Genomic DNA, 23,794 nt, shown 5'->3' on the forward strand with positions numbered 1-23,794 from the left:
GCGTCCTTCGCAGTGTTTATGTGTTGACGCTTGTGTTTCTTGGAAGGGAAAAAGTGTCCCTAAAAAGATTAATGATGTCTTCTCATGTTTGGCTGTAATTTAATCTTGGTATAAGTGCTGTTGTTCTGCGAATGCCTTGGAGGTTTGCTACACAGCACAATTAAATAAACGGCATCACAAACTCAATGGAACGCAGCAGACAGGCCAGGGACTTAGCTGAAGAAATGCTTGTCGCAGGTGGATTGCAGAATGGTATTTAAAAACTTTTAACGTTGTACCGAGCAACGTTCAGTCGTCCAAATGTGCAAAGAAACTGCAAACCTACCAAGAGATGGAGATCCACCGAAACTGACAGGTCGTGGAGCAAACGCAGTAAGCAAGAAGAAGGTCAGGAGGTCAGCCTTCGAGCAGGACAGCAGACCTAAACATACAGCCAGAGCTGCAACAGAATGGCTTGGATCAAAGCATACTCCTGTGTTAGAAAGGTTCAGCAAAAGTTCATATCTAAATACAGTTTCCAATCTGGGGCGTGATCTTTATGCAATCTGACTGATTTTGAGGCATTTTCACATTGTGACGTGTCACAATGTGAAAAAGTGTGAACACAAATGCAAAGAACTGCTGGTACAATTCATTTAAATGTAATATTTGGAAAAAAACATTTAGTGAATCTTTATGACATAAAAATAAACTGCCTTCTCAATTCTCTAAGGAGAATCAAGTGGGTTATGAGTTATGCCACGATTGCCAGACCCACAAAAGCTCAACGGAGACAGCTTCTGCAGAACATCCCAATGAGATTCTGCAAGTTTCCAACTTTTAGAAAGACGGCTGGTTTTGTATGTCAGGGCGTTCAACTTTAGGAAGAATTTAAATAGGTTTTTCTTAAACATGGGACTTTAAAAATGCAGCCTACTACTTTTCCCGAGACAGTCTCGCCAACCAAAAAAGTCCCGTTCATTTCAGAATTATTTTGTTAAATGTTTCTATTTTTCCTTCTTAGAGAATCAGCTGCAGAGATTTGATTGAAACCTTATCATTCTGAGGCACGTCATTCATTCGTGGCTCAGACTGATCGACGCTACTTGGCTTCAGCTCCTGTTAATCATAGAATGTGCCTTGACAACTATTTGAAAAATAGTCATCAGCACGGGCCGGGATGACTCATCCAGTGCGGCTGTCACTCAATCACAGTGGGCCGGCCCCAAAACGCTTCACTCTCTCCTGCATCATTCTCCTGGTGCTCCTCTTCACCTCATCATCCATAACTCATTTTTTCCCCCAACTTCATGGCCCCTTCTGAGCTTGAACCGCTGCTCGTGGTTTGTCAAGAAGAAGAGCCAATCATTGCTCTTCATTTCTTCCACCTGACTGTCAGGCAGGTCTGACAGCATTAGGGGTGAAAGAGGAGTAACTGTGTCCTGCCTTCACTTCTCCCTACCACAATTTCTCGCTCGCACAATACACATGCTTCAGTTGTTGTTTCTTTTCCTCCCAGAAGCACAGGAATCTGTCCTGTCATCCCTCAGTGTGAGCATCGTCGTGGCAATCCTCACCTCATTATCATAGTATTCCCTTTCTCCTGCCTCACTCCTCGTACATGTCAGATGAGAGACCGCTTCTGGGAGTCACAGAAGGATATCTTTTGCTCATGCTCGGATTTCTTCTTTCTTACTTTGCTCATCACGCTCTTATTTCCTCATGCACACACACCCAGGAGTGTGAAGTTTTTGTATTGAATTTTTAAAACTAATTTGTGACATCTTTGTTGTTTTTGGAGAATTACTTTTTTTAATGGGGATGAAAAACAACAGGGCACATGTGCTTTCTTCCAGTACACTATGATTCATACATTGAGGGAATCATTCTTAAATCGATGAGGCTTGTTTTTAGACCGTCCACCATTAATTTTGAAAACCATGAAAAATGAAGAAATAACAATTGAAATAGGTCTTTGCTTTTACAAAACAAAACAAACTACCATTTAGTTGTAACAATTCAAACATTTATCTGATGCTGTTTGTTTTTAACATATTGACTATTATAATTATTATTATGATTTTACAATTATATAAACTGTCAAATATGAGGAGTAAATTATATTAAGCTATTCTTTATTAATGTATTTAAAAGAGGACTATGTAAAATGTACTTTTTCAGTGTTATATCGTGTTATAATGTGATTTAATCAAAAACATACATGGAGTGTAGCTTTGACTCATACATGTTTGGGAAATCGGTAGCACTTTATTTGAAGGATTGTGCATAAGACTGACATGACACTGTCATAAACATGACATAGCACTTATTGTGATCATGAAGGAGTCCTCGTGAATGTTTATGACTGTTGTCATGAAGTGTCATTCAGGAAATAACGACCCTCTTTATGGACTTTTAATGCAAATCTTAATAGAACTTTGGATTAAAAGGTTCATTATTGACCAAATAATGCGTTGCTTACACTGAGTGGACTTCTAATACAACTTTTAGTGCAGCATTTCATTAACAGTGAAATAGTGTAAATAACACTTTGTCCTCACAAAGTGTTATTTACCACACTTTGTGAGAACATTTATGAAGACATTCATAATAAGTGCTATGTCATGTTTATGACAGTGTCATGTCTGTGCACAACCCTTCCAATAAAAGGTCACAGAGAAATCCTGTAGTCACTGGTGGCAGCCAGTGGGTGGTGCCTAAAATGTGTATTTTTCAAGTAATTCTTGCCTACTTAACCAACGCTGATACACACGCACACCACAAAGACAGTGGAAGGAGTCATTTCCACAATGTTTTTAAAACACATGTAGAAAAGACAGATTTTACTTTGCAAATGTATTCTGGGCCAAAGACCTGCTAGAGCAAAGATGTGTCCAGATGGACGAGAATCCAAATCAAATTAATGACAAAGGGCTTTAAGGTTTAACATTCAATGTTCATCATCACTGAGCCTCCATTGAACTCTTTTGGGAAGCGATAACATGTCTCATTACTCTATCCTTTAGCAAACATAATAACTTTGATAACCTAAAATGACCCTAAAAAAAGGGAGTCAAATTTCATTTGAGTCTGTGGGGGAAAAAAAGCCTATGGGTCTTTCACAATGTTAATATAAGATTTCAACTCTATTGAAACTTGTAGTCATATATGTCTTTCTATCTGATTGACCTTTTCCTTTAAACTTTTTTTTTCACAATAAATGTCGGCTACAAGCTTAACCCATGGTAAAAAAAAAAAAAAAAACCACCTGCAATGGCTGCAAATCGACATATAATCCTTACTTGAGTGTCAGCTGGAGGTCATGTTGGTGCTGGCGGGCTGATCACAGTGGAGTCGGAAGCTTCTACACTTCTTCTTCTTTTTTTTTTTTTCTTAAGGGAGAGCTGTAATTGCCTAAACTCTGCGAAGAGCCTGCAGCTCTCCTAATCTTGAGTAAAAGTCGTCTGCTGCTGTACAACTGCTGGACACAGTGAACAACTTGTATATCTTTTAAGAGATTATAAAGGTACACTGAGTGGCTGCACCTGAATTTCCCCCTGCAGTGGAACCAGGTTGAAAGCCTTAATTGATTATCTTCAGTGCAAGGTTTTTCCCTTTGAAGCAGCAGCAAGAAATATTAATGTACTAACGAGGTGTGGTGCCATTAGTCTGAAAATGTAAAAAAAAAAAAAAAAATGCAGGAGATACATCACTGGAAGTGAAAAAAGTGTTTCCAGTAAATTCCAGAGAAGCAATAAATTGTTATAGACAGAGTCATACATTAAGAGAATGCAGTATTTCAAATATTTGTGGCGTTCATGCTGAAGCACAAAATAACCCTGGAAGTAACAGATGCAGAGAGTCAAACCCAATTTGAGACAGCTCTGCTGGAGACCGGAGGGCCGAGAGTTGGCCAAAGCTCCTCAGATGTTTTCAGTCCATATAAATTTTAGACTGATTGTTATGCTGCTGCGGGTTTACAGTGTCCCGATGTGACTGATGGAATACGACTTGACGCCGTTCAACAGGGCCAAGTGGAATGAAACAAATAAGTCTTCATGTTTTGCAGCTGTCTTCTATCGCCCCCTGCTGTGATTTCTGGCAGTCAATAATTAGTTCTGAGATATGAACTCCAGCAGGATTAATAGTAAAAATAAATAGCAATTTAGGGATGCAAAGCAGACAAACCTTTTGGCTGCAATGGTGGAGCTAACATGTGCCTTTTATTGCAATAAAACATGCGCAACCCTGGCTAAAGTATACAAAGCACACTCCGAAACTGTTTGAGGGAAATTGTGAGGCTTTGCAGTTAAGATATCAAGAGAAACTGAGACGTTATTTAATATTCAAGGAATAATATTGAATTTGTAATCCTGAAGATGAGCAAAAATAATTTAGACCAACTAAAAGTCAAAATTTTTGAACAGTAGAAGCCAAACCTAAATGTCCTTGAAAGTCTGTGATGTGAAGCAGAATGTGGACAGAAGTTACTATAGCAAACTCACTTATTCTGAACACCTAAGAGTAAGTAGATATTGCTAACACATTTCCACACGACATAAGAAACAAATAATCTTGAAACACCTCAGTGCAGTAATAAAACTAAAATCAAATCTAACCCTGCTTTGGCAAGGTACGCGAGTGTAATCAGCTAAGTTGCTTTTGTTTTCTTTACTTATTTTTGGGCTGAAAAGATTTCAGTTTATTTTCACTTGTGTTGTAAAACTCAAAACTTGTGATTTAAGTGAAACTGAATAATTTCATCACTCATTTTTCAAACTTTAAAATCTTAGCATGATAACAGCGTGTAGAACCTCTGAATCCACTGTGCATATGTAAACCACTTGCAGAAATACTTTACAACCAGCAGATGGCAGCATCTTTCCTATTAAATATTCTCTTCTCCCAGAGTGACTACCAGCACACTAAGGCTGCATGCATGATTTTTTTTAACAAAGGGGCAGTGCAGTCTCAGAAAAATGAAAAAAAGTTATTCTCATGCATAGCCTCTGATTGGATAAAAGTTTTGGGGATGTTTTTTTTTTCATTCTCTCACTAAGGCAGTCCTTAAAAACCTTCCAATGCTGGTAGAGTTTTGTTCTTTTGCCGTTTGCAGCAGACTTGATTTGGTGGATCCCCCCAGGCAAAAACCTACATATTCATCTGGATTTAATCTTTTTTTTATTGGAATATAAACCCTTGATAAGAATTTTTCTACCCACCCCCACATTTCAACAGAATTATTTAATCCACTCAAACTTTCCCAAAAGCGGTTTGCGACTTTGGAACAAGCGCTCTTGACGCAAACTTTGTGCCATGGCAAACTCTTGCCTCCAACTGTGCGGCTTTCTCCTGAGCACCCTGGGCTGGCTCGGGATTGTGATTGCCACGTCCACGAACGACTGGGTGACGATGTGTAAGTATGGCGTGACCACCTGCAAGAAGATGGATGAGCTGCAGTCCAAGGGACCCTGGGAGGAGTGTGTCATCTCCACAGCACTCTACCACTGTGTCTCCTACACACAGATCCTGGAGCTGCCAGGTAGCTGCCGTTTAAACTCTCACCTCAACTAACGCAGATGAAGTCATTTTTGTTCATAATGAGCCCAATAACTTGGCATAAATGGAAAATAAAATGTATAAATTAAAGAAGACTTTTGTCCCACAGCCTACATCCAGACCACTCGAGCCCTAATGATCCTGGGGTCTATCCTGGGTCTCCCTGCGGTGCTTCTCCTTCTCATGTCTATGCCTTGCATCAGCATTGGAAATGACATGCAGAACGCCAAGAACAGACGGGCCATCCTGGGAGGAGTGCTGATGGTTGTTGTTGGTGAGAGACATCATTATTTTATTCACATAATGTTTTTATACAGTGAATGTTAATAAAACGCCACAATGAATACTGTAAGCATGATGACTTGTACATCTCAGAACTTTCCTCATTTCGACCAGTTTGAACCTGAGTTCAAATAGTTACAAAGTGGTGAGAGTTAGTTTAAAAAAAAGATACATTTAAATTCTCCTCCTCTATCTCACCTAAAAAATAAAAAAATAAAAAAAGACATTCCTACGATCCACACCCTGCTTTTGTCCTGAGCCACATGAAAATCTCCCCATGGGGCCAACTTTACAGAGATTATAAATATGGGACTGTTGCTACAGCGTTTGTCCAACGCCCCGCTTCCCTGGAAAGCAACTTTAGCACCTGTTTCCCAATCATTTCTTTTCCAACGCCTACTTTTTCACACACACACACACACAAAAGAAAACTCTTGCCAACCCCTGACTGATGACTCCACAGCTCCTCCATAAAAATACAACCTTGACCCATGTTTGATTTTTCTGTAATGTGTTTGAGGATTTATTTTATTCTGTATGTTTTTGTTCTTATAACTTTACCCGCTGTGTCAGGTCCTTCCACACCTTCACGGAGAGTTAAGCAGCATGCTAGGTATGTGGTAAAAACCCACTACCTCTTATACCTTTCAGATTTTCTAAAGCAGGAGTATTTGTCAGAGCTATATAGCCCTTGAATAAACCTTATTTGTGCTGACTGCACTCTAAAAGCCATTGGGTTAAAAATGGACGTGCATAACTTAGACTTTCGGACTTACAAATCCATTTGCCCCAACAGCTGTAAAATCGAGAAAATAAAAAGATATCAGAACTTTTTAAAGGCAACAGTTTTGAATTCAACTGATAAGATTAGGGCTCATATGAAAATGCCTGTTTACGCAAAAAGTATGTACTTCATGTTTACCTGTGTGTCTTTTTTATTATCATTATTTTTTATAAAGGCCAAAAAATAGTTACAGTGTATGCACTTTTAGTTAAAATAGACCAAAAATGATATTTGGTCTATTTTACATATGTGTAATGGTACATTAAAGAATATGCTTAAGCAATTTTATCCCTTTAGTTTCTTTTTCTTTAAGATTGTTTGGCTCTATTGGCCTTTATTTGAAAGTGCTAGGGCAGGAAAATAAGATAATGAGAGAAAAGAAAGACACATGGCCGGGAATCAAACCAGCGAGGGTCACGTTGCGGACTAAGACCTCCTCAAGTGGATTGTGCTTAACCCCTGTACCATCACAGCATCCCCACCCCTTTAGTTTCTTTTGGTGCTGGTCTTTGAGTGTATTTGTCTGCACCATATGAATGCCTAACAAGGACTTTTTCTCTCTGCCTCTTTAGCATTGTGCGCTTTGGTGCCGACCATCTGGTTCCCCATCGGTGCCAACCAAGAGCTCGGCCTCATGTCTTTCGGCTTCTCCCTCTACGCCGGATGGGTGGGCACCGTTTTCTGCCTGCTGGGTGGCGTGATGCTCACGTGCTCGTCGGACTCTTCCACCTCCTCTCCACGCAGCTTCCAGGACAACAATCACTATTACTACTCCAAACACGGAGGTGGCAACCTGCCAGCAGCCTCCTCCAACCATCATGCCAAAAGTGCCCACGTCTAAGGTTGGAGATACCGTTGGGTCCCATGGGGATTCTTGTACATAGAGACATTTGCACAAAAAGCAAACATTTATGAGGTCCATGTTTTACAGTACAATGCGAAGGAGTATAGACGCAAAGAACACAGAGATAGAGCATTTAATTACAGTTTGATTCTTGTTTTTGTCCTGAAGTGCCAATTTTCCAACCTCCACACAAAGAGGTGTGGTGTGGACTCACCCCACTGTTACATAAACGTACAATCTCATAATACAAAGGCTTGTTTAATGAGATCCCTGATGATGGAATCTCATCAGGGTCTTTGTCACTGAGTACAATTTTAAATCTGTTTAATATCTTTGTTTTGATCAAATATGGGTGTGGTTGTGCTAAGTTTTGTTTTTAAGCTAAATTGTTCTTTTCTTTTTTCTGTACATGGATTATTTGGACAGTATTACTAACTCCAGAGTGATGAACATGATTAAAACAATTTAGCACAACGTTCAACTAAACTGAACATGGACCCTGACGTGAAGCTTCACCAACCAGTGTTTATATCTCTGTTAAAGAATCGGAATTTACAGAGTAAATGTTTTTTTGTTTGTTTGTTTTAATGGTCAACAAAGAGCAAAAATTAAATGTCACATTTTAGATATACACTTTATTCTTTGTTTACTAATTTTGTTGTTTTAGGTTTAATGAACAATTGTTTGACATAAACACATGCGGCATTAAAACATTTCTTAACCACACGTCCTGGGTGTCGAGCAGCTATTTCTGTTTTGCAGGCATTTTAAAAAAGAACAGTTGTAGCAATGAGTTTATTTCTTAAAACTGTTACACCAATGGATGTGATTTCGGAATGGAAATGCATCACTAAAGCATAACAACTAAGTTCCTACATTGTCAAAATTGGAGGCTCCTTCCAGTCTCTTTTAAAGACAAACCAAACAAAACACTAACTCTACAAACAATGTATGTTTGGATCATTTTTGCAGCTTATAAGCCCAGATAAAGAAAGACGTCTGAAATTTAGTTGGATGTACAAAATAGATAAATACTCAAAAATCATTCCTACCCACAAAGACTTGTTCCCATGGGGATTTTAAAATCATTCTTTTCAACTCGCTCTTTTTAATTATTTATTTTAAATTTTTTTGTGTCGAATCTAACCCAATGTGCTCGCTAAAACCCTGTGTTAAATCAAACCGGATCTAGTTATATTTTCAGACGAGTTTCTTCTGATGGGATGGTTTTTTTCATCTCACTCGTCATGCTTTAAATAGTAATAGAAATTTGTTTGCATATGGAAAATTCCGCACGGATTGATATAAGCGGCAATTTGTCTCGCGATGACGTGATACGATTTCCGCTGCAGCTTGACTGTCTTAGCATATCAGAGTCTTTGTGCGAACAACATTAGCAGTTTGTATCAAAGTAAGAAAAACCGGTGTATTTCTGTAATCTCTGTGACCTTGACTGAGATAAGCGCAGAAGAATCTGTCCCACAGACTCAGCCTCCCAGTCTCTTCTGGTAACCGCACACACACACACGCACAGCGGGTAATAACTGTGCCCAATGTGTGTAGTCCTTTGCTTAAATCAAGGTCGCTGAGTCACTGCACAGATGAGAACATCGTGTGATTTCTCTTTGTCGTCAGCTTATCTTTAAACGGATACAAACGGGCGTGCACATCACTGATCTTCACTCAGTTACTGTTTCAGTTTTACTTCTTCTGTGATTTCCTGGCATGTCTGTGATTGCGAGTATGTCATCGCAGCCAAGCGTGTGTTCCCTGAAAAGGGAAGCCATTCCTGGTACAGAGCCATCGACCTCACAAGAGACAGATGGAAGGACCCTGAGCAAATAAGCTGTCCTGTGTTGATGAAATAATGATATTTTATACGGCACATATAGCAAAACTCCCCAGCTCTTTATGCTTATTTAATTTTCTGCTTGAGTTTCTAGGATCAATAAGCAGTTGGTTAACTATGTTGCATCGGGAACCACTGCTAACCTCCTCCGAAATCAATTAAAAAGGTTCAAAAATTATACGTTTTGAGTATTGCAGTAAGAGGCCCACTAAAAACAGAGCAAAAGTGACCTCTATTTGTGCTCTGTGTAATTTCGCTATTAGAGTTGAAGAAAATTGCTGCCACAGCATGACCCCACCACCTCTTTGTTTCATGGAGAGACTTGTTTTTCTTCACATATACTGTAGCGTTATTCATGTAAGTTAATAAGTAAAATTTACATCCCATCTGCCCTGAATACCTCCTTTCACATGTTTGGTGAGTTTCCCACATGATATGACAGCCTTTGCTTTCATTCAGCAGTGAGGTTTTCTTGCCTATTATCATGAAAAGGCAGACTTGTGGAACCTGAAAATTATATATTACGTTGCTAGTTATGTAATAGCTATTCTTACGTGTTAATTTAGGCGAGTCACACATTTCCTTTAGATTTATGTTTTTTCAATTATCCTTCCATATTCTGATAATAGACTGAACACTCCTGCTTGAAACTTATAATATGGTTTAATATTCTGACTTTGCCTCAAACTCTGCCACTTTCTCCTGGAAATGAGAAAGAGGCTTTTTTTTAACCCACCCATAGCTCATGCTGAGTTTGTTTTACAAAAATAAAATGAAATAAAATAAAATAAAAATCCCGAGGACCATTACTGACTGCTACCTTGCTCTCCTGTACTTTGGTTATGCAGACCTGAACATGTTTTGACGTAGAATGCTTGTATAAAAGAACCAAATACTCCAAAGGCAACATGAGAAGTCTTGTGAGAGATTCCTCTTCAAATTCAGCATGTGAATTTAAAAGGTTAAAATAAGGATCAGCAGAAAAAAATAACTATAGATTTTTGGCTGACTCATGCAAACATGACATAATCTGGCAACTAGGAAAAAAGGTAACCCTATATGAACTAAAACAGGGAAATATTTTTCTGAATAAACATTGGTGATAATTGAAAATGTGCCGTTTTGTACAGCGCACGCAACCATCTGGTTTGTACTGTATGCAAGACTGAAAGTGTGTGCACTTTATATTCGGTGACTGCATGTCTCTATTTATTGCATATGTTAATAAATGAACAAACCTCTGTTTAGTCTTTGCAATAAATAACTTTTCATTAATACATGGAAGCGATATTAACAGTTCAGAAAAAAAAAGAAAAGAGAAGAGAATTGTGCACCTAGGATAAAAAGTAATCACAAATTCGAAAGAAACAAACACAACAATAATATACAGCTTTGTGGCAAATTTACACAAGAGCAACAGAATATTTAGCCATTTCTCGGGAAGCCAATCTCAACAAGTCTGACACACACTGACTGGACACTTGGCCGCAAACACCGAACATGTGCAGAGCGTGGCATTCCTTCTCCAGTACAAAATCAACACAGAGTAGCTGACTTGAAAAGCAACAGTGGCAAAAGACTAGATTATATTGTTATTTTTTGTGCAGTTTAGCTCATATAGACTGATAATAAAATAATTTCAGCATTGTTTTCTCTCTAGTATGCCTAAACTATTTGAAGCCCTATCAACATCTTCAGCGACCAATTCAAAGATAATTGAAGAAAGTACACAAATTAGCTCTACATTTCTAGAGACTACATTTATTCAAAAAATAGATTTCAGCAGTTTATATCAGGCCTCCTTGTGATTAAAGAAACGTTCATGAAGTACAGACTAATGACCCCACCTAGTTCGGCTCGGCACACCCACCCGAGGAGGACGTGTAGATGGGAAACAGATGTAGAAAAATACTCTCTTTTTTTGTTGGTCAGTCTTCTTTAGCACTGTATTTGTGTCTGGATCTTAGCTTTTGCTTGTAGCTGGTGGCTTACAGAAAAACATTGCATTTTGTCTCGTGATTCTATAGTAACATAAATTTTGGGTGTTGTAAAATAGCTTATAAGCTGATCATACCAAGGAAGTCGACACTACTGCAGATAAGGAAACTAGATTTCTGTAAATCATAAGTGAAAATAAAAAGTACTTTGGGTTGGTTGTGGTTGAGAGGAGAAATTCACATTAAAAAAAAATCCTGCTGGGTTTTTTCTTTAATCAGAATGCTGGAATAATGCTGTTAAGTGGGCAAACAAAATGGAGGCTCAATATTTTTGGGTGAGAGAAGTTTTGAACTACACAACAAAATGATTAAAACTTCTTCAACAGGACGAAATAAAAGGTACTAAGATGTCACTTGGTTTTTTTAAGTGTCTGAGCCAAATGAATGGCAGACTGTGAATCCATAGTTTGACTTTCCTTCCAGTCACCACACCTGCAGCATCAGTTTGAGGTGACTTTTAGAGCCCCTAAAAAAACATAATGTGCAGAAACGTGGGAATTTCAGCTACGTTCATTCACTACCACATTGTTTTACACAACCTCTACAACTCCAACCCACTATGGTGAAAACCCACAAGCTGATTGTGACGAGTTGGTTCATGTTTGTACCATTACTGACTTTTCAAAGTAACCCTAATTGGTCTGTTTTTAAACCCAGCAGGTTTTAGTGTGTATACAGGAATTAGGCATTTTATAGGTGTATGAAAAAGGATGTGAAGGAAGTCAGTCAGGAAATCAGACTGTTTGCTACATAGTTCTGTCAAATGGAGCCATGGTTTCCATACCTAGTGGAATGAACAAGTGGGTTTTTAAATTTTAGGCTGGAATAAGTATAAATATATATGTAAAAAGAGAGAGATTATTAGAAGGAACAAGAGGAGGATCCTAGGCAGTGCTTTGGGTTGCGAAATAAAAAATAAAACAAACAAAAACAAACTACTTGTTTCACCTTCTCTGAATTAAACAAACCAGGGCTCCAAGGCAGAGAAGAACTAAGCCTGAATTTGGTTTTGTCAAATGTCTATCATGTCCTGTTGAGATCCGTAACCACATGCAAGTACAATATTTAGAAACTGAATCTTGTGCACAAAAAAACATGCTGGACATTCACCAGACGGTCACATTTAGGCGCAGGCGTGGACCACGAGTGGACGTCAGAACACAGTCACATACCTCTGCACTGCACATGCTTTCACACAGTCTTTGATTCAAATATACAGAACAAAACATAAATAAATGAAGAAAAAAGATGACTGTACAGTCCAGTATCTGAGACACGGAATCAAATTAATCTGCATGTTTGTTTTGGCTGGGCTGTGACTATAAAGCTTTTGAAAGTTTTGAACAGAGACAGGAGGAAACTGATATGGTGATGTAAGATATTCCTAGTGAGCATTGCGGTGGGCGCTATAGTCAACATATACTGTTTTTTTTAGTAGTAAAATCAAGAGCAAAACATTTCTATGCAAATGCAGTTAAAGAAAAGAATAACATTCAGGCAAGAGAACATTACTACAAAGGTATTTTTCAGTTTACCTTAAAATTTAATTTCAAAGACAAAAGCGACACAACTCAAATAAAGAGCACTTTTTCTACTCATCCGTGATGTAATTAGTGGCTAATCACAATTCATCACATTACCAATTTTATGTAATCTGACATTATCAAAGTCAATATATTACTTTTAATATAGAAACTAAAATTAGTGGCTGTAGTAGCATCTCTATGACGAATACTTGTCACGGACAAACTATGGTCTGGAATCCAAACTCACAACTCACCGAGAACGTTGTAGCTATAGAAATGATGATATTACAAGTTTGATGGGTTTTATGCAAATGCTTAACCCTCTTATTCTAAAGGTTGGAAAAAACTAGTGTCTCTGTTGGCTGTTTTGATACTAAAAGTAAACTGTTCTCTCCTACAAATGCATATTATCCTGACAGCCCAGAAGATCAAAATAGAAAATGAGGCAGATATTTTAATATACATGCCTCCCTTGTACTGTTTTCTGACTTTATATATATATATTTTTTTTTACATGTGCCCTGTTTCATCCAGGTTCTCTTTCCATCAACCTTGAGATATAAGCTGAAGAAGCTGAAGACAGAATAAAAGATAAACAGTATCAAACAAAGCATGGGCAGTGGGCAATTACTTTTGACAGATTCTTTGGCTTTTGACCACTAGAGCCGCTCAGATGCTTCTTCTTTCAAACTTCAAAGTCTTTAATGTCAATGTTACCAACAACTGTTGGGGGAGGTCACCTATTAACTTCCACTGTTTTTTTTCCCTGATAGTCTAATAAACTGTAGACATTCACTTTTTTCCATCAATATAGAACAAAAGCATCTTGAAGTGTAGCTTGAGACTAAAACTGGTATTGAATTTGGAATCACAATGCTAAATTCTAATTCTTCACAATTTGGCATTATTATATCACCTGCCTCTAGATTGAAAGACAAGAAACTGCATGTTTTAAAGTTTGCAAATCCCAATACTTGCAGAACAGGAATAGTTGCTAACTCTTCATGATTTGTCAATATATTCATTGCTGACGCAAACTTGCTTAAAACTAGATAACTGATGGTATTTTACAGTTATCTTCAGCTTTGATTGTGTAATTTAAATTTTTTTTAAAAAGAAAAATTGTTAAGAAAATTCAGTCCTTACAATAGACCGGATCATTGTGATGTTCAAATCCTTACCTTTGTCAAGCCCTAGCCCTAAATATGACAGTAAGTTCATGAAACACAGAGCTGTCTTCATTTGCATAAGAATGTTCCTTTGACATTTCCAGAACCGCAAAGAAATTCTTTTTGTTTTTTAAGCTTTCGATGATTACGGTAGGGGGAGAGGGATGGCGGGGGATAAGGATTTAGCGTGGCATCCTTAGATTTAGTGCATTAGACAAATAAGGCTTCCCTGCAAGGGACCAGTGCAGCAACAGGGGCACACGAGGAAAAGGTAGAGGGGTAACAATCAGGGCAGACAGCAGCACCAGAAGCAATTGACGGAGCATCCCCTCCCCCCAACGTCATAGCATAACAGTGTGCTATTTGGTTGTTTATAAAAATCCCTCTTACTGTATAAAGAAATGTCTGCATATGTCTCTCAATACCTTTTTTTAAATGTAAAGCTCTTTCTCCAACTGCAACAACAAGCCTGCATTTTGAATGCAATAATTAAATCTCTTTGGGACGTTGAGACAATTGTCTGTATATGCAACATACATAAAACCTGAAAAAGCACAGGAGTAAAAGTGTAGTCCATTTACAGCACTACAGCTGAACCGCCAGCAGCAAAATAAGTGCTGGTTACGAATTATATGACAGATAGCAGAGACTGTTAAATCAAAAACGTAGTGAGCGAACTGACAGACCATAAGCAGATTGCTGTTACATTTCCAGAGTGCAAGCCAATCTTCGGTGGCCTATTACATGCGACTCGGAGAGGTTACTTTCTGCTGATGTGGCCCGATTGATATCAAGAGGGGAGTAAGATGGTAAATGAAAGATGAAAGAGCTGGGCTGGAGAAGAAAATGTTGGATGGAAATTTGCAACGATTAAGTGACGGAAAACCATAAAGGAGGAGGAGAGAAGAGATTATATAAATAGGAAGAATTTGATTTTAGTTTCTCTTTTCTCCTCTCCAATAGAAAAGTTAAGCAAAAAAAAAAAAAAAACTGAAGAGAGAATGAATTACTTACAGGTCTGACATAGAGAAAGAACCTCATATGCTCAAATACAAAAGCAGACAGAAAACACTACAGGTTGCCAACTAGGACTCAACCTATTCTCTCTTTCTGTGTGTCTACTGGGTCTAATCTCTACAACTTGATTGGCAATTCATGTTGCACATTTTGTTTTTGACAGCAGGTGAATTGATTTCACTTCCATGCGAAGGAATAACAAAACATACTGTGAAAATTAAAATTCTCAAGAGCCCACTTAGTGCAAACACTAATTCACATAAAACTCAAGTTTGAGTGCACTGACTGTACAATGCCTTGTAAAAGTATGTACACTTTTCTTTTTGACATTTTGTAAACTTCAACCTTCTGTATTTTATTGAGAATTTGCATGACAGGCAAATGCAAAGTAGTGCGTCGTTAGCAAGAAAAATGCCAGGCAGGGCAGAAATGAAGTTGTAGGAATGACTTAAGCATTTGAAGATTACACAAAGTACTGTTTAATCCATTGTTCAAAAATGGGAAGAATAACACGCATGCAAACATATGAAGACTTGGCCACAAACCTAACTGAGTAGGGGAGCATTATCAGAGAAGCAGCCAAGAGGCCCATGGCAAGAATGAAGACCCACAGCTCAGGAATAAGAATCTGCTCAAATGGCTACTATTAGCTGAGAAGTGCACAGTTCTGGCCTTTAGGGAAAAGTAGCGAGAAGTATTAAGCAGTGGGAAGTCCCATTTGCAGTTTGCCATCAGCCTTAGGAGACACATCAAACATGTGGAAGATGGCTTGGTCAGATGAGATCAAAATGTCTGAACACCCCTCACCCTCTCCATCCGTCCATGGTGAATCTTGTTGGTGGCAGTGAAAACGATTTTCTTTAGTGGAGCACATAAGCTGAAAAGAGTTGAAGGGGAGTGGGTGGAGTTAAATAAAAAAGGAAACCTCAAAGTTAAAGGTCGAAGGTTTCTGCAAACATAAAACAGAGGGGAAAAAACTCCCCAGCCAGAGCAGCAATGGATTGGTTTGACAACAAATTCTCTGTCACTTAAAATCCAAATGAAATAGAGTGATGCCTGTCATTGGAACATATCAAAATATGGAAAGTTCAGGGTTTGTGAATACCTTTGCAAGGCATAGTACAGCAGGACACACACATACACAGGCCAAAAAATAAATAAAAAATCGAAGTAGAGAACTGATACGACCAGAAAAACACACATAGTTGATGAAGGCACTATTACAAGCAAAGTCCAAGTACTAGTCATCACAGAAAACATCGACACCCTTTAGCCCAAAACCCCGGTGGAAACCCCTCAGGCTAAATGTTCAACGTAGGTTTAAGAATGTGTTTTAGACAAATCATTCAGGTTTTTGTACAAAAGCTGAAAACAGACAAAGTCAGACTTTGCCTTCGGAAGGCCTTTGTATTTATCACACTGCCGTTATAGTTTCCTGTCTGTCTGCCTGTGCTGGAACAGGAAGACAGTTGCTGACTCATCTTACGACCCTCTCATCACCCTTCTTTTCTCTTCTGTGCCAACGTTCTTGACTAATCAGTTAAAAAGTTGCTCAGTTCGGCTTGTCATTTCAGCACTTCATCGGCAAAACACAAATCTCTCACTTTCTTCACACTTTTCTGACATGCCCTTCTTTGTTTGGGAAGTTGATTAAAGAGTCCGGATCTGTGAAAGCGTGAAGACATTTATGTCCACATTTGTGTGGGGGCAGCATCCCAAGCAAAGTCAACTAAGGTAAAAGACAAACTGTTCTAATAACCAAAAAACATCTAGCCCGGGGGGTTTGATACATAAAACAACTACACACTCGTGCAAGCATGCAAGCACACTCGCACGCCTGTAATCAGTCATGCACTCACACATGACCCCTTCCCCATCCCCCAGGCAGCAGACAAGGCAGTACATTCAATGTAACACAGAAGTCAGTCCCTTCAGAAGTCCATCGGATCCTCCTCCGCAAGGCCATTGTTAGCAATGGTTCTGCCTCCACCTTTTGAGGAAAGCCCATCACTTTCAGGTTTTGCCTTTGGAGGTGGAGTCGCCTCTAAATCCCCGCCGGGCGCGCCCCAGGCGTCAGTGGTGGGCGGGTAGAAATTGTCGTCAAAGCCGCAGAAGCCTTCGTCCACGCCTTGATCGTAGCGCTGGTAGGTGGAGGCATGCACCTCGTTTTCTCTGGCCGTGATCTCCAGAGTGCTGTTCCACATGCCGTAGCCGAAGTAGATAAGCACACCTGAAAGGATACATGGAAACAACTCGCTGAACATGAAAGAAACAAAGAAAAACCCCACATGAAAGAGTGTGCAGGAAGAGTAACTTTTTCCACCGATGTCTAAAATGCTCAAGTAACAAACAAGTGGATCAAGGAGGTTTGGTAAAATATAAATTTACTTTTTTGTCCTTGACACATAATTTGCACTGCACTTTGTGTTTGTATGAGAGGATATGAAGTTCTTCAGCAAGAACTGGAAAACAGGTGTAAACTAATACAAAGTTGTACTGAGTGAAATACAAGGTAATCCTGAAAGAAAGCTTGGAAAAAGTTGCAAAATTTTTGTGATTTGGGCAGTGACGCACAGTGAGCAGGACAAAAACCTCAAACATACAGTTATATAATAGAATTGCTTTGATTAAATCATTCAACTTTGTTAGGATAGACTAGTTAAAGTCCAGAATAAAATCCTATCAAGAATATGTGGCAAGACTTAAACATTTCTGTTCACAGGTGGACCCATTAAATCTGAGTGAGTTCAACGTATTTACAAATAATGAAAGGAAATAATAGATTATTGCTGACTTTGAACAATGAGTTCAAAGTCAACAATTTTTCACACCTTATTTGGTAAACTTGTCACTGGGTTGTGTACTCTGCCAATAAAATACATTTGAGTTTATGGCTAAAACATGATCAAACCTGAGAGAACAAGAAGACTAGAGAAAACAACAGCTTTTACTCAACAATATTAATAGAGGAATTTCAAAAGTTTAAAAAATTAGCTTACAATAGGGGAAGAAATGAAAAGAAAACCTGATAAGCTTTTGTTCCGGCTAAAAAAAATAAACGTAAGGGTCTCTTGGCAAATTGAGCCATTGAATTAATACTTTCTTCTGTTATTGGAAGTAATTTGAGCAGAGTTATTGCTTGAAACCAAAACATTGCTCTGATCGGTCCTGGATAATACCTTGATTCGCTCCGCATCAAACCTTTTTTCTGGCAAACAAAGTCTTTGGGAAAGTGTATGCTTACCAACGAGGCACCAGATTGAAAATCGAATCCAGGTGATGGCAGACAGCTTAAGCATGAGGTAGATGTTGACCAGCATGGCTGAAGCAGGTACGAACGGCACGCAGGGTGCCATGTAAGGCAGCCGCTTAGGGTTTTCTGGCTGCTGGAGGATAATGATGATCAGCAGGGCAATGAAGATGATGAGGAAGATTAGTAGCAGCAAGGCCCACCAATGACCCTCTGTGATAAAGTTCGCTCCTGGAACAGAGGGAACAAATGTTGATTTGATTGGACGTTGCAGTACCCTTGTTTCTTGGACTAAGGCATTGCTGATTTGTTCTTACCAAAAATGATGAAGGAGCAGAAAGCGAAGAACAAGATGAACAGCAGTAACACACACACGGTGACGGTTTTCCCCGTGGCCGGAGTTGGCCTGTCCATTTTCCCAGGGAGGCCGAGACGGATTCTCAACGTGTAGTAGCGAGGTCCGATCAGCTTCTTGAGCCGTCGAGACATCCCTCCTTCTGACTCCTCTGCCTCGATGCCGGTTGTCATATCCACTGTGCCGTAGTTGGGATGGCTGGCACTGTATGCATTTTTATCCGGTTTCCCAATCAGCATCTCGTTGTCGCCTAGCGACGGCAGGTTTTTAGCCCCGCAGGTGTTCGTGGTCTGACCTCCGTACTCGTCGGCCTCACTGGTCGGCGAGCAAGCGTCTTTCTCGCACTCGGCCAGAATGCCTTCCTTTTTCTTCTTGTTCTGCTCCTCAGAGAGAAAGTTTACAAAGCCGTGGATTTCGCCCTCGGGTTGGTAACGCAAGAGGAGCACGCAAAGGCTCACCTGTGCAGAGAGAGGGAGAGAGAGAAGTTTGTTTCTTTCATAGGCAGAAATCAAAACCAAAGACTGTTTTGTGCACATGTTGTGCAGTTGTGTTACACTAAAACCAAAGTTTTTCTCTTCATTACCTTTTAAGTTAATATACACATACTGAAGCTATTTGTTTTAAATCATTACACCTGCTTTTTGCTGATATTTTATTGGTCCTTTACAGATTTTAATGTTTCCATTGCTAAACTCAGTTCAGTTTGCATACTATATTTGTATGGTCTTGTTGTGTCTTGAACCTTAATACATTTCAGCAATTAAAAAATTGACAAATTTTTGTTGTTTTCATTGGGATTTTATCTCTTAGAAAAACACAAAGTAGAAAATTATTGTGAAGAGGAAGTAAAATAATGCACTTTTGAAGGTGCTTTGACTTAGCTTATCACAAGAAACTTTCAAGATAATACAATGAAATTTGAGTCTATAGTGTGATTAAAAATGTGAGAAAAGTACAAGTAAATATTGCAATACATCATAATGCCTCATCTCTGTATGGTAAGACATGGGCCAATGTGGTTCAGTCAGCATTTTGTCTGCTTCCATTGTTAAAGTATCTCATACAAATGACTTACAATGCACCATTCTACTGGTGCTGAGCGACTGGCATCATAAAACAAAGTCCATTGATTGGAGGACAGGAAAATGCCACTGCTTGCTACAAGTATGACACATGCTAGTGCATTAGGTTTGTTGCTGCACTAGATGCAATATTAGGTATTTGGGTTTAACCCTGCCTGCTCAGTGAGAGTCCACCTGGCTGTGGAAAGCTCTCCTGAATATGTGGGGACATAAAATGGCAAATCCCACCAACTCAGGCCATACAGCTCAATGTAACCAAAGCATAAATTTAGTTATGGAATCCAAAGAGCTGAAGAATTAAAAGTTAAGATACACAAAAGCAGAAAAAGAAGGCATCCTCTTTTGTGGTTAGATATTACACATACAAAACATGTTGTTTGTACCGGTACTTATCACTCACTAGAGTATAGGCCAGCAAAGTGCCAATGGACATCATCTCTATCAGGTCTCTGAGGCTGACCAGAAGGGACAGAAGGGCAGCCAGAAACCCAGACACAACACAGGCCACAGCAGGGGTCTCCGTGTACGAAGAAACACTGGCCAGGAACCTACACACAGAGAGTGGTAAAGATACACAAGCTATGTCATTTCTCCAGACACAAAAATTAAACAACGTACAATAAGAGCATAGACTTACTTAAACAGAAGACCATCTCCTGCCATAGCATAGATGACCCTTGGCATGGGGAACAGGGACCCCAGGAGGGACACAGTGAGTCCAGCTATGGACCCCACAGCAACTATGTATTTTGCAAACATGCAGCCATGGATGGCAAACATCTCCATCAGCGGGGCATCTTCGTCAATTTCATTGTATGGGACCATAAGCGTCAGTATCACAGAGACCTAAAGGAGAGGCACAAATTTGGTGTTGTTAGTTCCTGAGAATGCTGCGACAGACTGGCGACCTGTCCAGGGTGAACCCCGCCTCTCGCCCGGAACGCAGCTGGAGATGGGCACCAGCACCTCCCGACCCCGTTAGGGAGAAGGGTGCTCAGAAAATGGTTGGATGGATGGAGTTCCTGAGAATGCTCCGACCTTTTACTTTTGACAAAGATGAAGACATTTCACCATTTTAAATGCAAAAATAGAGCAAAAACCCATCAAATTCTTACTAAAATATGAAGCAAAAACTTTTCATCAAAGAAAAAAATTTGCAAGGTCCTTTCTTGACTCAGTCGAAGGACGTTTTATTGGACTCTAACTGCTGCTGAATGAGAACTACGGTTTTACAGTTTGGCTTTACAGTAATATTGTGCTAAGCTCTCCCCACCGCATGCAAATTGCTCATTAGTCATTATTCGCTCTCTTTCTGTGTGTGTATCTGTATGTTTTTGTCCTTCCGTCTGATGTGTGAAATCACACAGGGCCATCTGTCACAGTTGAGGGCTGCAAAAGAGCTGGATTTGCATAACTGCTACAGAAAAGAGAGAGTGATTAAAAAGATGAACCCCACACAGCTGAAATAAAGAAATGTGTTTCAGCTAAAGATTTGGCCCCCTGGCAGGAAATGCCATTCGCAAATTTTTCACCACTGCTCTGTTTGGAAAAGACTAATAGCTCAGTGAGGTTTTTTAACAACTCTCCAAAACAGGAAATATAAAAGAACAATAAAGAAGATCTTTGTTGCCCACAGTACGTCAGAAACTGGTGGGATGACAATAGGTGCTTTATTAATCTTGCCTATATCCACAGCAATTGGATATAGGCAAATAATAAAAAGAAAAGCTTAAAACAACCAGAACACCAAGTTTACCTCATCACCTCACAAGTCAAGGTGGTTAAAATAAAATAAATTAATAATGTTAGAATAAAAATATAGAAAATGCTTGATTCCTTGTCAGGCTGTACAAAATATTAACAGCTGGGGTGATGCATTTAATTTTATGACTGAAAATTACATCAGAAATGTATTCAAAGGTAAAAATTTCCAGCATCTTCAGTATGACGTTATTCTACTGAAGTAAAACCTGCAAAATTTTGAGCAGAGTGTCAGTAAGTCTGGCGACACAAGTATCATTGATTGATTGTATTCTTAGGTTTGGCGCCACTATTGAGCGTAGTAAATATTAGCAAAACAGAGTCCCATCAGACTCCCAGCAGATGTAATTGCTAAAAGTAAAGTTGCTAAAGATAACAGTAACTCATTGGAAGGAAAATTAGGGATAATGCTCTGGAGCTGTGCAGTTTATGACCATTCTTAAATATTAGGGTCATTACCTTCAGTCAAGCTGGAGTTAAATCTTTGGATTTTTTTTTTCTTTTCTTAGCAACGAAGTCCACAGATTATGTAGGATCTTACTTCCATGCATAACCAGTATTGGCACCACTAAAATGCCACTGCTTTTTAGTGTAATATCTAACAACAAAAGATTCATTCTAAAAACCTTTAGTCATAAGAAAACTTATCAACCCATCATGTTATGCTGTGGCTGTTTCAGTAGATATTGTCCATAAGCCAATTAATATTTACAAAACAACCAATACTATAAAGTATTAACTATCATAAAGCCTGTCTGTGTTTCAAGAAAAAGTATAAAGAAGACCTCAGCTGTCAAGCTTAAACTCACATTGGATTCATTGTTTTGTAAAAGAGCAGTTTGTTCCTGACCGCCATTGAGAGTTATTTAATAACAACAACCAAAGAATATGATTATGAAAAAATATACCTGGAATACTCATCAGAGAAAAAATAAATAAATAAGAATTTCTACCATTGTGAATGAAAAAGTTAGCTACAGTCTGTCACTCAAGCAAATTTCAGAATCTCTGTCACCAGAGGAATGAGTCAGTAGCTTTACTTTAGATCTACAGGGAGCAGGAAAGTTTCTCCCAGATGCAGACAGCGTGAGGCAGATCAAAGAAAGGCAGAGGTTAAAAATAGGGGAAAACCATTTTTTGAGCTCATGCTAGGGGTAATGTGTGGAAGTTGATGTGACAGGGAGACACAATCTGAAGCTGATGTAATCTTTGCTTCAGTAAAATTTGAAAAAAAAAAAAAAAAAACTTATGTTTTAATTGATTGATATTCCCCAGAACCCACAACAGCAACCACTCACTGTACACAATGGAACACTATGCTGTCTGAGCTGAATACATGATTGTGGTGGAGATGCACTCTCCCACATTTAGCCTGTGGGGAGAGGCTCTTTTCTTCCACCTGTCAGGAATACAACAGTCGGGACAAACTTCTCAGTTTGTATTCATGGGACAACCAACAGGAACTGAAAGCAAAAGTTCAAATTTAGGTGTGAAGATCAGGAATAAATATGAATTCATAACTGGAAGTAAAACATTGCTTTGTCTACATAGAAATAAAAAAATAAAAAATAAAAAAAAACATAGGAGACCCCTATGTTTTGCTATGATATTTAGTCATAGCAAAAAGACTTTTCTTTTCTTCTAAAAACTGAATGTCTGGTGTGGGAAAAAGTTAGGATAACACATTTATAATTATATATAACAATTATATATAATTAGAGAATTACAAATTTAATTGACTCACGGAGACATAGGCAGTGAGGCAGGTGATGAGTGAGGCAGTGATGGCGTAGGGGATGGAGGTGTTGGGGCTTTTGGCCTCTTCTCCTGTTGTGGCGATGATGTCAAACCCGATGAAGGCATAGAAGCAGGTGGCTGCACCCTGCATCACCTGCACCCAACAAGAAGGAAGTATAGCTCATAAAAAGATGACTGGCCCTGCATGTACTTGGACATTTCGGGTTGTGTACGCATTGTTACCTGCATTCATGAGTGCCTGTGGTAAACATGTTAAAAAGATCTTATGATGAAAAGTTTTACTGCAGAATCAAAATCTCACGCAGAAAAGATAACATACTTTCCAATAGATTAAGTTTATTTTCTGCTGAACCAACTTGGAGTAATTATTGCTGGAAAAGTCTGCAATGTTGTGATGGATAGAAAATGTCCAATAATCTCTTCCAAAGAATCAATTTTTAAATAGACTCATGCTAATTATGGAAACTTACAAAAAAAATGGCACTCATTGCTGAAGTTCTCTACCACAAAGTTCTGACAATTTGGTACTGTCTTTTATTGTGTTCACACAATATAAAATTAAATAAATGGTTCTTTTACATT

General features: G+C 38.9%; 2 protein-coding genes across 2 annotated transcripts in view; one reads left to right on the forward strand and one right to left on the reverse strand.

The window, feature by feature from the left end:
- Window positions 1–5,060: 5,060 nt before the first annotated feature.
- Window positions 5,061–8,174, forward strand: cldn11a (claudin 11a). The gene is made up of 3 exons (XM_055038267.1): window positions 5,061–5,521; window positions 5,648–5,812; window positions 7,177–8,174. The coding sequence occupies exons 1-3, from the start codon at window positions 5,296–5,298 to the stop codon at window positions 7,443–7,445; spliced, it is 660 nt and encodes a 219-aa protein (XP_054894242.1). The 5' UTR covers window positions 5,061–5,295; the 3' UTR covers window positions 7,446–8,174.
- The window catches only part of slc7a14a (solute carrier family 7 member 14a), a 31,788-nt gene continuing 16,006 nt past the window's right edge, over window positions 8,013–23,794 (reverse strand). Inside the window, exons 5-10 of the mRNA XM_055038266.1 lie at window positions 23,199–23,345; window positions 20,331–20,539; window positions 20,094–20,241; window positions 18,574–19,069; window positions 18,251–18,487; window positions 8,013–17,236 (exon numbers count right to left, since the gene is read on the reverse strand). Of these exons, the coding sequence (XP_054894241.1) occupies window positions 16,938–17,236; window positions 18,251–18,487; window positions 18,574–19,069; window positions 20,094–20,241; window positions 20,331–20,539; window positions 23,199–23,345 (1,536 nt within the window). The 3' untranslated portion in view covers window positions 8,013–16,937. The remainder of the gene's footprint in view (window positions 17,237–18,250; window positions 18,488–18,573; window positions 19,070–20,093; window positions 20,242–20,330; window positions 20,540–23,198; window positions 23,346–23,794) is intronic.

This window comes from Poeciliopsis prolifica, unplaced genomic scaffold, assembly GCF_027474105.1.
Source record: "Poeciliopsis prolifica strain line A6 unplaced genomic scaffold, Auburn_PproV2 SCAFFOLD013, whole genome shotgun sequence".
Taxonomy (NCBI): Eukaryota; Metazoa; Chordata; class Actinopteri; order Cyprinodontiformes; family Poeciliidae; genus Poeciliopsis; species Poeciliopsis prolifica.

Bases quoted from the DNA above. Each gene is read 5' to 3' on its own strand.
- cldn11a (XM_055038267.1), top strand. From the start codon at position 5,296: ATGGCAAACTCTTGCCTCCAACTGTGCGGCTTTCTCCTGAGCACCCTG. The intron at 5,522-5,647 runs GTAGCTGCCGTT...TTTGTCCCACAG, and splicing joins ACAGATCCTGGAGCTGCCAG to CCTACATCCAGACCACTCGA. The intron at 5,813-7,176 runs GTGAGAGACATC...CTGCCTCTTTAG, and splicing joins AGTGCTGATGGTTGTTGTTG to CATTGTGCGCTTTGGTGCCG.